The sequence below is a fragment of a genome, unplaced genomic scaffold (assembly GCF_019419815.1).
Source record: "Pyrus x bretschneideri cultivar Hongxiangsu unplaced genomic scaffold, Pyrus_bretschneideri_v1 Contig57, whole genome shotgun sequence".
In the NCBI taxonomy this organism is placed as follows: Eukaryota; Viridiplantae; Streptophyta; class Magnoliopsida; order Rosales; family Rosaceae; genus Pyrus; species Pyrus x bretschneideri.
The window spans coordinates 268,905-282,488 of record NW_025999795.1 but is presented as its reverse complement, the minus strand read 5'-3'; the positions used below and the strand labels follow the sequence as shown (position 1 = coordinate 282,488).

At 34.7% G+C, this 13,584-nt stretch overlaps 1 protein-coding gene across 1 annotated transcript; it reads left to right on the top strand.

The window, feature by feature from the left end:
- The first annotated feature begins 4,138 nt into the window (after positions 1-4,138).
- Positions 4,139-5,941, top strand: LOC125471129 (BAG family molecular chaperone regulator 1-like). Its single transcript, XM_048571193.1, has 4 exons — positions 4,139-4,529; positions 4,687-4,943; positions 5,033-5,179; positions 5,262-5,941. Exons 1-4 carry the CDS (start codon positions 4,292-4,294, stop codon positions 5,622-5,624), a joined length of 1,005 nt encoding a protein of 334 aa, XP_048427150.1. The 5' UTR covers positions 4,139-4,291; the 3' UTR covers positions 5,625-5,941.
- The last annotated feature ends 7,643 nt before the right edge of the window (positions 5,942-13,584 follow it).

The following is a 13,584-nucleotide window of genomic DNA, read 5'->3' as shown; positions in this document are numbered from 1 at the left end:
AGCTCATAATACTATTTACTTTAACGAAAAATCACATTTTTACACTAAAAAGTCGATCAGTTTACTATTCACTTTATCCTTTAGTTTGTCCTTATAGTTAAAACTCAAAGTTTTCAAGTTATTTTCATTAGTTTTCCTAATAGAAAATTTATAAAAAAAATTTCACTTTGAGTAAGTCTCCTTATTATTTCTCTATAACGAATTATTATAGGGTTAGCTTCTAGCTAGCAGAACAAATATTAGCCCTACTACGTATGACTGTCTGGTACGTCATGCTCTTGTGTGGATTTGGCTGCTGGTTACGCATGTAACTGCGTGTTCTATACTTTTTAACCCTTTTTTTTTTTTTACTTTGTTACAATTTGGGGTAGGTTTTTTGTTCTTTTGCTTTTGTTCCTTACTAATTGTCTATTTGGTCAATTGTTAATATAACCCTTTTGAACAAAAAGTTAATTGTCAATAAAACCTATCTCAAAATAATCTAATTCATAAATTTATGAGGTAGCAAAGTATTAACAACTCAAGATATAAATGATTATGTTCATTCAGATTTTTTTTTCTTTCTAAATTTAAATATTTTATTTAAACACCATAAGATAGTATAATTAATAGCTAAAGAGTCATTGAAACTCAGACGTAAAAATAAAGAAAAAAAATCGTAATCTTAATTAAAATATTCCCCTCAATTCGAAAATCACCATTGGGCACAAAAAGAAAAAAAAAAAAAAAGAGTAAAGAACACCTTGAAAACAAATTCTCACCTTACTTTTATTCTTAAACAATATAAAATGGTTAGATAACGCTTTATTGTATTGGTGAAAAGTAATAATACTTATGTATTTCGGTGGTGTTAAATCCTCACCGATCCTCCTCTTCCCTAACATTTAAAAATTTAACCCACTAACAATATCATTTGTTAAAATAAATCAATATAAAACAGTATTACCTGTTATATACATTTTTCTTTTATAGCAACATATGAAAACTTCAATTGATTACAATAAAGAAATGCTCCAATGTGACCAGTACACTTGGTATTAATAATTTACGTGTTTATATTTTAAGATATATTGCATCAACAATAAAACAATTGTTATAATACGAGTTGGAGTGTAAACATGTATTTTGTATAATCAATTAAACAAACCTTTTTTTTTTTCTTTCAAAGCTCACGCAATTATATTCTTCTTATGTAAACTTTCTCAAATCAGTGGACATAAAATCTTTTTCCAACGAAGCCATGCACGTTAAAAATATAATTCATCCTTGTTTTAAAACAAACACAAGCAACAAGAACAAGAACAAAAACAAGAAGTGTGTGTCTGTCTGGATGTCACGTGCCTCGCAATTTGACATCAGTCCCACAGAATTATGTAAAACCACTGCGATGCAATGCAAAGGCAGTCCCCCCGATGACCCAAATTCTGTACACATCGAATGGTCGGTACCCTGTCCCCAATCAAAGACAAGACCTATGGATTAAATAGAATTGTTGATAATTAACTAAAAATTAAAATTACTTTTTATTGGAAACTACTTCCAAAACCAAAATATATATATATAAAAGGAAATTGCAAATAACCTAACTAATTAATTATTTCAAATTAGGGGCAGACATATTAGTTAATGAGAAAAAGTTTAAGAGCATCGTAATTGGGTAATGCTAAAGAAACTATTTATGGGAAGTGTTGAGAGATTTTTTAGAATGAGACTCTCTATAGAGTTTGTCATCTCATAGTTTAGTCAATTTTCGTGTCAACGTTATGAAATATTATGCAAAACATATGAGGTGGCATAGAGTATAATAAAAGTTTCACTTTAAAGAAAATCCCTATTGCATTTCTCTATCTATTTAAAACATATTTTATAATCATATAACATGGTTACTAATTATTAAATTATTACCTAAATATCAATTAACGTATTTAATTATTATTATTAACATGTTTAATTACTATTATTGATAAATCATATAATTTAAAATATTAATCTACTTAACATTAGTTATCAGAATTATTAGAGGGAGGCCAGTTTAATATGTCGTATGTTCAAAAGGTTGCACCGTCCCCATCGAGCTACGCAACGCATTAGACTTCCAACTTTAACAAATCGTACGGTTCATGCTTGGCGGCGACTCTTTGTATGGCTTACAGTTCGCCACGTGTTTGGAAGCTCCCTCGTGTTCGCTGCACGTATGGGAGTGTCGGTGCGTCCTTGTAATAGTTTATCCTGTGACGTAAACAGTTCATGTTCCTATTTGATTTTCTAGGTTTACTAATTTTTTGTTTGTTACTTTTAAATTATAAAAAATTTAATATCCAATTTTAGAAAAAGAGTTTGACTTGGTCTGGTTTATTATTTTATGGGGATTATTCTTTGTCTATTTTCTTATAAAGTTATGTGCAATTAGGTGTTTTATTGGTCACAAAATAAAAAGTGGTAAAAAGAAATGCCCAAAACTATGATGGGATTGCAAAGAACCTTTCCCTTGTTTTGGCATCTTCAACTTTGTTATCCACATGAGTTGTATATGTTTGTCCCTTTATGTGATTAGTCATGCATATAGTATTAATAAAAATCTATATATAGTTTTGTATAATCAATAAGAAAACAAGTAATCTGCGCGATAAAGCGATAATAATCATTGAAACCAGATAATAAACGAGTACAATGATTGAAAAGACCTCCAAAAAAGGTCACAATATCTCCTACAGCAACAAGTCACTAACAAATTAACAATAGTAAGAGGAAACTTAGGCCAAGTACAAATAGGCAGCTTCATTAGCTGTCGGCGAGTGTTAGAAACAGAAACCTCAGTGATCCTTCAAAGCAAAGCTTTGGAGTCCTCCACAACTAGTCTGGCGGAAGGATTCACAAATTGGTCCTGCAACGCTGCTATGATTTGAAGTTAATGCTCTCGAAAATAAAGTTATGAAATCAAAATTAACCCAAAATTTACTTGATAACAGAAACTTCAATGATCCTTTAGAGCAAAGCTTTTGAGTCATCCATGACCAGTCTGACGGTGGAAAAATTCACAAATTGGTCATGCAACGCTGCTGTGATCTGAAATAAAGTAAATAATAGCTAAAGCAGCTACTTAGTACTACGATCAAGTGATATTTTTGTTCACTTGTAAGTGAAAGGTTTTAGGTTCAATTATCGTTAAAGACGAGTTCGAACCACATTATTGCTTAACTCATTGTGAGATTAAATCAATCTATTTTTTTTAATATAAATAATATCATTTGTTAAAAAATAATAACTAAAACAACAAATCTTGAAAAACATATTTTTACAATTGCACAGCCAAAAATATAGTAAAAGCTGAGACACGTTCGTGACGACTTACCACCCACCCACGGTTTAACCCCGAAGTTTAGGGCCGACCCTCCGTTAATCTCCCACGTGTTGGACTTAAAACCCTCCCTAATTAGCCAGACAAATGATAAAGTACCCTGAATCGGGCACGTGTCAAAAGAGCAAACAAAGTACGGCTAATTTTTTTTAAGCCTGCAAGTACAGGACCCCTACCCAGTTCGCTGTATGACCCCAAAAATTATGGTTTCCGCGTTTTTTAAAGCGAACCTTGGCGGCTTTTTTCATTTTATTTTTCTGTATTTTATTTTCTTACAATGATTTTCATAAAATAATTAAGTATATAATTATTGCTATAATTTAATCATTAATTCATATATATAAATGGGGTTCCAACAGCTCAGTTAGCTAGCTGGCTGGCCACTTGTTTCTTATACTCTTTTTATTTTTTTTATTTTTCTTCCTCTCCCTCTTCCTCCTCGAGTTCTCAAGAACCAGAAGAGAAACAAAACTATCACATTCTGATTTTGCATTGATTTTTCCGGCATCCACTTTGGGATAATCTCGGGTTTCAGCTTACTGGGTTGGTTTTGTTTTCTCGGGAAAAATAGTTTTTTTTTTCCGGGAAAATTTTCTCCTCTGTTTGACTTAGGCTGAATTTTTGGCTGAAGATCTGAGTCCTTGTGGGTGTTGTGTTTCCTGGGTCGGACCCGGTTCGGTGAATCTTTCCATGTTTTTCTTCAAGCTCAAGGCTTGAACTTTAGAGGTGTATGAGTTGTTGCGTTTATTTCTTTCTCAAGACGCCTTTAAAGCTGTGGCTTTTCAGCGGTTGGTCTGATGCTGCTGGGGTCAGAGCGTGAGAATTCTGAAACCAGGGTTTTCATCTGCAAGCCCTTCTCTCAATTGGGTTGTTTCTAATTTTTGAAGCAGATAAAAATCTGAGAGATCTCTCGTGGAAAACTAGAGAGTAAAAATGATGAGGATGAAGACGAAGACTACAGGGGTGTCATTGGCCGAGTTGAATGGAAGTTCGGGCGGCGGAGGAGCTGAGTCGGGCCAGGGAGAGTGGGAGCTCAGACCGGGAGGAATGCTGGTTCAGAAGCGAAATCCGGACTCTGATCGGAACTCGGCGCCTCCACCGACAATTAGAGTTCGGGTCAAATATGGGTCCATTTACCATGAAATGAGCATCAGTGCTCAGTCTTCTTTTGGTAAATTTTATTCTCAATTTTGTAACTTTATTGTGTTCCGAAAATGGTATTTTTAGCATTGTGCAAATTACATTTTTGAATTGGAATTGAGAAATTTATGTTTTAATGCTTGTTAATAACTTGTGGTGTGTAAAATTGTGTAACTTTTGTTGTGCAGGGGATTTGAAGAAAATGCTGGTTGGACCGACAGGTTTGCACCATGAAGATCAGAAATTGATATTCAAAGACAAGGAGAGGGACTCGAAGGCGTTTCTTGACATGTCCGGGGTGAAGGACCGGTCGAAAATGGTGTTAGTTGAGGACCCTATTAGCCAAGAAAAGCGATATCTTGAGATGCGACGCAATGCAAAGATGGAGAAGGCTTCGAAGTCGATTTCTGAAATCAGCTTGGAAGTAGACAGGCTTGCTGGCCAGGTATTGTCAAAGAAGTGTATGCAAAGATTTGTACATGACTATATATAATTTGTGTTTTGGAAATTGAAATTTGGTTTTCGGATTTGCAGGTGTCGGCTCTTGAATCAATAATCACGAAAGGTAAAAAAGTTGCAGAGCAAGATGTGCTTGTTTTAATTGAGCAGTTGATGAACCAGTTGCTTAAATTAGATGGAATCATGGGCGACGGAGATGTGAAACTGCAGAGGAAGATGCAGGTACATTTGATTACTATGGTCCTGAATTTTGCTTGACATCTTCAAGTACAGCTTTAAGATGTGATCATAATTTGTTTTGAAGGTAAAACGCGTGCAGAAGTATGTCGAAACTCTAGATGTATTGAAAGCTAAGAACTCCTCGCCTAGCAGCAATGGAAGTCAGATTCCAAAGCAGGTTCAGCAGAGGCATTCAGATGGTCATTCCAATGGGAATGGACATAGACTGGCACCAATTCAAGAGCATCAACCGAGGAATTCGGTTGATTATCCGCCTACACATAATCAGCAAGAACAACCATCAAGGCATTCGGCATCAGGGCCGGTAGTCGTGACCACACAGTGGGAGACATTCGATTCTGCCCCGGCATTGATCCCAACCTCTTCAACATCCAAAGCCGCCAATCAATCTCCGTACCCTAAGTTTAATTGGGAATCGTTCGAGTAAGCCGCCATATACAATGTATTGTTTGTGTGTGTGGATGTGTTTTGATATTGTCGTCTCCGATGGGTTTGCTATATCTTCTACATTCTTTTCTGTACTTAGAAAATATTTTCAACCCCTTTCAATCTGCCATTTAGGTCATCAGAAATAAATGGGGCTTATTACGATAGGGATTTATTATCAATATGTTCTTTCTCGAATTCTGTTGTCCTTGAATTCGTTTTCCATTTTCTGTGGTTCTGGTTTTTCTTATACTCTATAAAGTTGGCTATCTGTATATTTGTTACTAGAGGAATTTAGTGTCGAAACTTTCAGATCTACATCTCTCTCTCTCTCTCTCTCTCTCTCTCTTAAATCCAATGATTTAAATTTGTCTCTCAAAACTTCGCTCTCCCTCCCCATCCCCCCCCCCAATGGCAGAGAAACTAACCTACACTTCTGATGCCTCGGCGACAATATCTCAAACCTATCATGCACTGGGATGTGATTGGTTTGAGGGTTGAAAGGAAGTTATTTTCCCTGACAGGGTAAAGCAGCTCAATCATATATTTGAGGGGGGTTTCATTTTCTATATGAAAATGTGGTAGTTGATGATGAATCATACCTTGCTTCCTGCAGGGGCTACAAACTGACAAAGAGAAAGGTTAAGGTATTGATGAAGGCTATATATCTATATATAATGAGAACTAACCAACCAACCCATCCAATGAAAATTAAGTCTCAATAAAATCGGGAGAGTTGCCATTTAGTATTATAATCGAGTGATATTTCTCTTCACTTATAAGCGAATGGTCATAAGTTCGATTTTTGCTAAAGGCGAATTTTAACCACATTATGTCTAGCCCATTGTGAGGCTAAGTTCACTTCGTTCCCTTAGTGTAAAAACTATCGTTTGTTCAAAAAAAAAAAAAATCGAGAGAGATGTCATGATTTCAGTAAATAACTATAATAATTAAGAGAAGATGTCCCCTTTGTTATGATTATTTAACACACTTCACCTTTTCCAATCTCAGAATTCATGTTTTTTTACCCCCAAATTCAATTAAACTTGGTGGCTACGGCACCCACTACATATAGCCTGGGCAAAGTCAATGATAAATAAATCAATTTCGATTTCAATTTAGTCTCCTTTGTAATGCAATTAAGTTATCACAACAAGGGGAAAAAAAAAAAAAAACCTACGGAGGTCTTCTAATAGTGAAGTGCGAATCTCCTTGCGTTATATTTTTTTATTAGATTATAATATTGCTCGATATAGAAAAAAATACATACATGTCAACCTGTGCTTTCTGTACTTGGTTTTGGACAGCTTGCAAACCAAGCTAATGCAGAAGCTCCACTTTGCACCGGAACCTCTCCTGCAACTAAAACGGAAACCAAGAATTTGTGAATGTTGGGAGTTCGAAAAATAAATTCAATATATCGTATCAATCACTTTGCAGTGGATTCTTTTTGTTTTGCTTTTGGGGTCACCCCCTGTTGATTCACTTTAGTTGCAAGTCGTACAAAAGGAAAAAAGGATTGGCGGTATTTCATCCAATTAAAATAACATAAACGTTGCAAGAGAACTCCGAGATACAATTGTCCAAGTAGAACAATAATCAACTCTACACTATAAACAAAATGCGGGTTAGACCAATTGGTTAACTTGACTAGAGCAGTGTGCATGCCTCCTTCACCCGAGTCCAAGGGATCACTTTTTAACCACAACGAGAAGAATCACTTCGCCAAGTTGTTAAAAGGGCACATGCTTCATTCAGTTCGTATAAATTCTAGTAGTAACTTGTATAAAAATTATCCAAATGAAGGAACAAAAGAACATGCATGTATTCGACGCTCAGGCTTTACCAGAGCAGTTGACATCAAGCCAAGAACAATTCTGTTCTCTCTAAGATGGGAAGTAAGCTTTATCACTTTACCTGAATTTTGAAGGCACCGATGGAGTAGTGAACAAAAGGCATTGAGATTTCTCAGTTGATTTGGTTGGCCTCGTATGCAACGGAGGGGGAGGGGGAGAGCGTTTCGGATCGTATGGGAAGGAGGAGGTTGAATGAATGTAAAACGTGTAAGGCAGAGGCATGGGGTTCTCCATCATTTTCTGCGGAGGACAGAGTAACTGACATATTTCAGAATTCAAATTCTCCCAAAAATTGGGTTCCCATAAGTGCTTGGACTCGGGCTGTGTGTGTTTGGGCTCAGTCAGGTAATGATGTTTCGTGTCAATCTGCCAACTAGGGACAGAAGTCAGAAAAGAAGTCTATATTAGTTAGGCCCAGTTTTATTAAGCATATAGTTCAGTTGATCTGCAAAAGTGTCTTGGACACTTGGGCCTTAATTGGAAAATTCCGACACTGCCTCGTAGACTCACAGTCCAACAGAGCTCGTTTGAGATTGTTTTCATAAAAACTACTATGTTTATAAACATGTTTACTAGGAATATGCTGACATGTGTAATTGCTTGGATAAAATCATTTTTGGCAGATAAAAGCGCTTCTATCTAAGTTTGACAACAAAACTTAAAAATATTTCTGACTTATTCGAAACGTTTTCTGGAAAAGCGTCTATCAGATGCTTTTTAAGTAACATTTCCAAATTCTAGCATGTCTATTTTATAGACACTTATAGCAAAACTTCACCCAAACAGGTCCAAGTGCTTCTTGGAAAAAAAAAAAAAAAAACTAGTTGAAGGTGATTTTTTGAGTTATTTTGGCCTACGTATAATCATAAGAGTTTTTCATTTACCAGAAGCACTTTCAACTCCTTCAGAAGCAATTCCAAGGCGGCTATGTGCTACTTCAATTGTTAAGGGTTTTCCATATCTATTCAGGTAAATAAGCCCAACTCTCGCATCAACATGAAGAAAGGATAAAAATAAAGGAAAACTAATGAAAATGATTTGAAAAATTTGAGATAAGGACAAAATAAAGGGTAAGATAAATAGTACCGGATTGACTTTTTAATATAAAAATGTGATTTTTGGTTAAAGTGAATAGTATCAAGAGCTTTTCGTTAATGTTCTCTAAAAATAACCCATCCCTTGTGAAGTCCTTTCATGGCCATAACATATTTCTTCACATATAATGTTCTCTCTTTTTTAGGACAAAAAGAAATGTAACATAGTTCGGGAAAGAATGTACTTCCATCGACCTGTCCTCTAATGATTTTCTTTTTAATCAAACAACTCTACTTGTTGTTTAGTACTATGGTCTAATAGTATTCATCTTTACTTGTAAATGAGATGTCTTATATTTGAATTCTGTGAGTGGCGAGTTCACAACCAATTTATTTCCCCGCCTCCTTAATATAAATATATCGTTGTATAAAAAATAAAAAAAAGTCTCCCCAAATACAATTAAAGAACCATGGGAACTGTTGTTATTCCGGCCGGATTCCGGGTCTTTGAATAATTAATAATAATTAGAAGGCGAGCTTCATTTTACTTGTAAAACGTATGCACTGACTGCATTGCTCACAAACTTTTTTCATGAAGTTAAAGTCCTAGCCGGCACATAATATATGCAGGTCTAATTCTTAGTTGAAGAGTGCTATATTTTTAGTTTTTCACTATTGATTGCTTTTGGGGCAGGTAAACTCCAATATTTCTGTAGTAGGTAAGCCTTAATTCATTTGTTAATTAACGTTGGCCAAATTCTTGATTAGCGTTTGACAGGAAAAACATAAAACGGTGAAAATGTTCTAAACCCATGGTGTGTGTGTGAGAGAGAGAGAGAGAGAGAGAGAGAGAGGATATTTTAATTGGTGGGTGTCCATTTTTGGACTTTAAGCGTGCATGAAGCTATGGCTTTAATTCACAGTCAAATTATACTTTTTTTAAACATTTCAAAATCAACCTCGTGCACATTGCAAGCCAAGCTAATTGTTGTTTAACTTGCAAATGTTTAAATTAAATTAATCCGATCGTGGTAGAATTTGATAGATCCATACATTATCTCTCCATTCCGTTTAAGATGGTGGTTTTGTCAGTAGCCGGCAACAATGACGTTGAACCTACATAATATATGCATATATGCATGCGCAGTTGATCCAGTAAAATTTAACGGAAAGTGAATCAACTTATCTCACTGAATGCAAACATATATTGACAATTGTATTTGTATGTCCCCAAATCTCCATGCAAATCCAGATTCTCCCTCTCTTTTGTACAACTTCAAATTCTGTATATGACTGACAATTAAATTGGTTCAAAGTTCAAACATACTTGCTGTCTTTAAAATAATGAAGCAAACTAATTTAGGGTTTAGTATTTAGCTTGCTGATAAGATAGTATACTACATTTATCGTTTGACAGTGACATATTGATTAGGCCAGAGTATGGTTCTTGTAGGGACAAGGATTGTCTGCCCTCCTACTTCCGATGTCCTCCTGTGCCCTCCTGTTTTGTGTGGTCACGGTTAAGCCACGTCAACATTTTATATTATTTTTTTATAGAGATAATAAGACAAAAATGAATATAATATAAAATGTTGACGTGGCTTAACCGTGACCACACAAACAGAAGGGCACGGGAGGGCAGGCAATCCTTGTCCTTCTTGTAGTTTGGGCGAAGTTCCATTTTGGTTGTGTAGTTTTAATTGTCGTGATTTAACTCATTCTTTTATTATTATTTTTTTTGTAGTTCAAATGATTAAAAGTGTTTTTGAAGAAAATGTTTTTGAAACTAATACTTAATAAAAATACAAATTAATCATGGAAAATCATTTTAAGTGCATTTAGAACTCAAAAATAATATTTTCAAAACGCTTTTAATCATTTAAAAATATTTTCTAAACAAATCCTTAGTTGTTGTGATAAAATACAATGAAGATAAGACTGTAATCCTTAAAGTAGATTTTCTCATCTCAATATCTGTTAAATTGTAATCTACATTTTTATTTTTTTATCTACAAATCCAACATTTAAAATATAGAGATCAAAACGGAACTTCTATATAATTTAGGGTAAGTACAACAGAGGCAGAAGCCCTAGCTCCAAGTCCAATGCAAGTTGAGAGGGAATGATGGGCCTGGAGAGCTGAATTTGCCTCGGATTAAATGAATAGCGACCGAGCCTCAGCCTGGATCTCGGAGCCTCGGGATCGGGTTGCTCCGTGTGCTGAGCCTACGCGATCGTTCCGTACGGTGTTCTTCAATTGTCTCCATGGAGGGTGCCACGACCTCCGATGTTGCCAGTTTGCCCGTTGCTAAGCACTAAATTAACCCTAATTAATTATATTCTTCCTTGCTTTATCTTTTTGGTGTCTTCTTTTTTGGGTGCTTTACTAACTTAGTCCACTCTCTGACGTCAGTGATAGTGACCATTGTCTGTGATTCTCTATTACTTCTCTTTCTCCCGAGCAAATCCTACCTCACAAATCACTCCTCCAATCATTTTCCCTGTGATTATCATCACAGATCGATAAAGATAAAGATAAAGATAAAGATGCAGGATTTGGGTTGATCTTTATGTCTAATGGGAAGAAAGAATTTCCGCTCCTTAGTTGTTCTCCTTAGCGGAACCAAGTCGTGTGACAGATTCCTAGAAATGATGCCAATCGATCGAGAGGAAACTGATCCATCATCGTAAAAATTTGAAGATATTAATTGTTTAATTTTATTTGTTCAAAAAAAAAAAATTGTTTAATTTTTTCCAATCCCCCATGATTTTGGTCACCCTCATTAGTGTGTATAGTGTGCTTCGTATGTCCATAGTTGGAGCGAATTCGAAATTCGAACTTTGAGAGATCTCAGTTTTTTTCAACACTTAATGAGCTTGTTTTAATTAGTCAAATCATGTTACGCATGTATCAACAGATATCGACATATGTCAAATCAATCTGATGAGTGATATAGAGAGATTTTGTTGAGTGTTGTTGACACCCAAACTGTCGAGATATACCTAGAAGACATTACATCAAACACTTAGTAGGAGAATATTCGTAAAGTCTTCGAAAAACTTCATACTTTGATCCCAAAGTCCATCCACCCCGGGTGTGATTCTATTTTGAATAGCCTCATATTTACAAACTAATTATTTTCAGTCCCTATGTAAACCCTAGTTATTGTACGCATGGCAAAAGATATGTTAGACTTTTTATTTATATTAATAACTATTAGTTTGAAAGATTTAAAACAAGCTTATTAATATTTTTAAGTAATAATAATAATAAAGAGTCGTGCCTATCGAGTTTAACTGAGAAAACGTGCAATGAAAAATCATGCCTTCCATATATAGAGTCATACGTATTTGTGATATTAAATATAAAGATGGATAATGTTAAGAAATTAAAATTTTAAATTAAATTTGTAAACTAAAGATGTGTAGTTAATAGTAAATAAGCAAGTTAATCGATAATAATTCAATCACCAACTACCATATTATTTGATTTAATTTGATGTAAAAATTTAATTTCTCTAACAATACCTTTTAAAGATATAGATACAACATGACAGCTCAGCATCTACTAGTAATATATATAGGCCCATGTACGTGTATCTCAATTAAACCCAGACCATCTGCATGCAAGTGGTAATAGTAAATAATATATTGTCTAAGCAGGCAGCAATGCACTTGAGTTGAAGCACTGCATGAGACCTAAGTTATTATATTTATATTCTTGAACAAATCCAAATTCCCAACGTACACATCTGTCTAATTAGAAAAGCCGATGGGTGTTGCTGTTGCTACGTGTAAAACACGATTTTTGACGCGCTAGTTATGTATTAAACAGTTAAACCCATCATCTTTTAATTACCTCAATCTATAAATGTAAATCATTTTCCAACTTTTCTTAATCATTTGATCATAAAATAAAAAGTAAGCACTGCACTTCACGGGTTTGGTTCATCAATTGTCCAGTCATGCAGCAACGGGCAAAACAACGAACGACGGCATTGACTCTATATATATAGCTATATTACTATTAGCTAGGCCGGTATTAACTATATATTCAGTGTACCCAGCCGCCCACCCACTCCCCTTGCTCGTGAAAAAGTAGATAATCATGGTCGGCGCTGGCTTCACGACTCTTGAAATGTTGTGGTGGGTTGGGCGTCTGCTGGGTGAGCTGAATCAGACTCCGTCAGTGACTGTGTCTTTGAGTTAGTCATAGATTATATTTTATACGTAAAATATAGGATCAGACAATATTATTTTCTCAGAGTAAGATGATGTAGAAACTCTTAAACCTGAAAACGAAGGGTCCTACACTCTCTGAGAGCGCACTAGCCACCGCGCATCACCCTATTCTTCATCAGTCGTTGATGATATGCTCTTCCACTAGCTGCTTTCTACGTTTATTTTTCAAATTTGATTTGGAGTTTCAAAGGTCCAAAGTAATTAGTAAATAAGTCCTAATTAGTATTCTCTACTAATTAATAAAATCAATCAAAATCATATGAAATTATCAGTTTAACACTCTAATTAAGACAGAACATGAATAAAAAATATGAGCTAGAAATGTAATTAAAAAAACAAAAAAAAAAAAAATAAAACTTTCTACTCCCACATTCTCTATCACTTTCTTTCTCTCTCCTTCTATTTCAAAAACAAAAATAAAAATTTTTCTCACACATTTTGTATGTACCCATATGCTAACGTTAATGATATTAGTGCGTCAGCGTGCATGTGCGTTTGCTTCACTGTATAATTTAAATCCTTCGGTTACAAGATATATCTTTTACTTTGATTAATTTATAGGATTGAGTTGCCTTTTAAGGAGGAATCATTGAGTTCTTCATCGCTACTTCATCTAGCCTAGGGTCCTTTGGCTCGACGAAAGGTATATACATAGGCTTATATATTATATATTTTGGAGAACTTTAAAGAAAAGTTTTCGATACTGTATATTTTGATGAAAAATTATATTTTTATACTAAAAAGATAATTATAGTACTATTCATTTTATCCTTTATTTTATCGTTAAAATTAAAATTTTTAAATTTATTTTATTAGTTTTCTTTACATT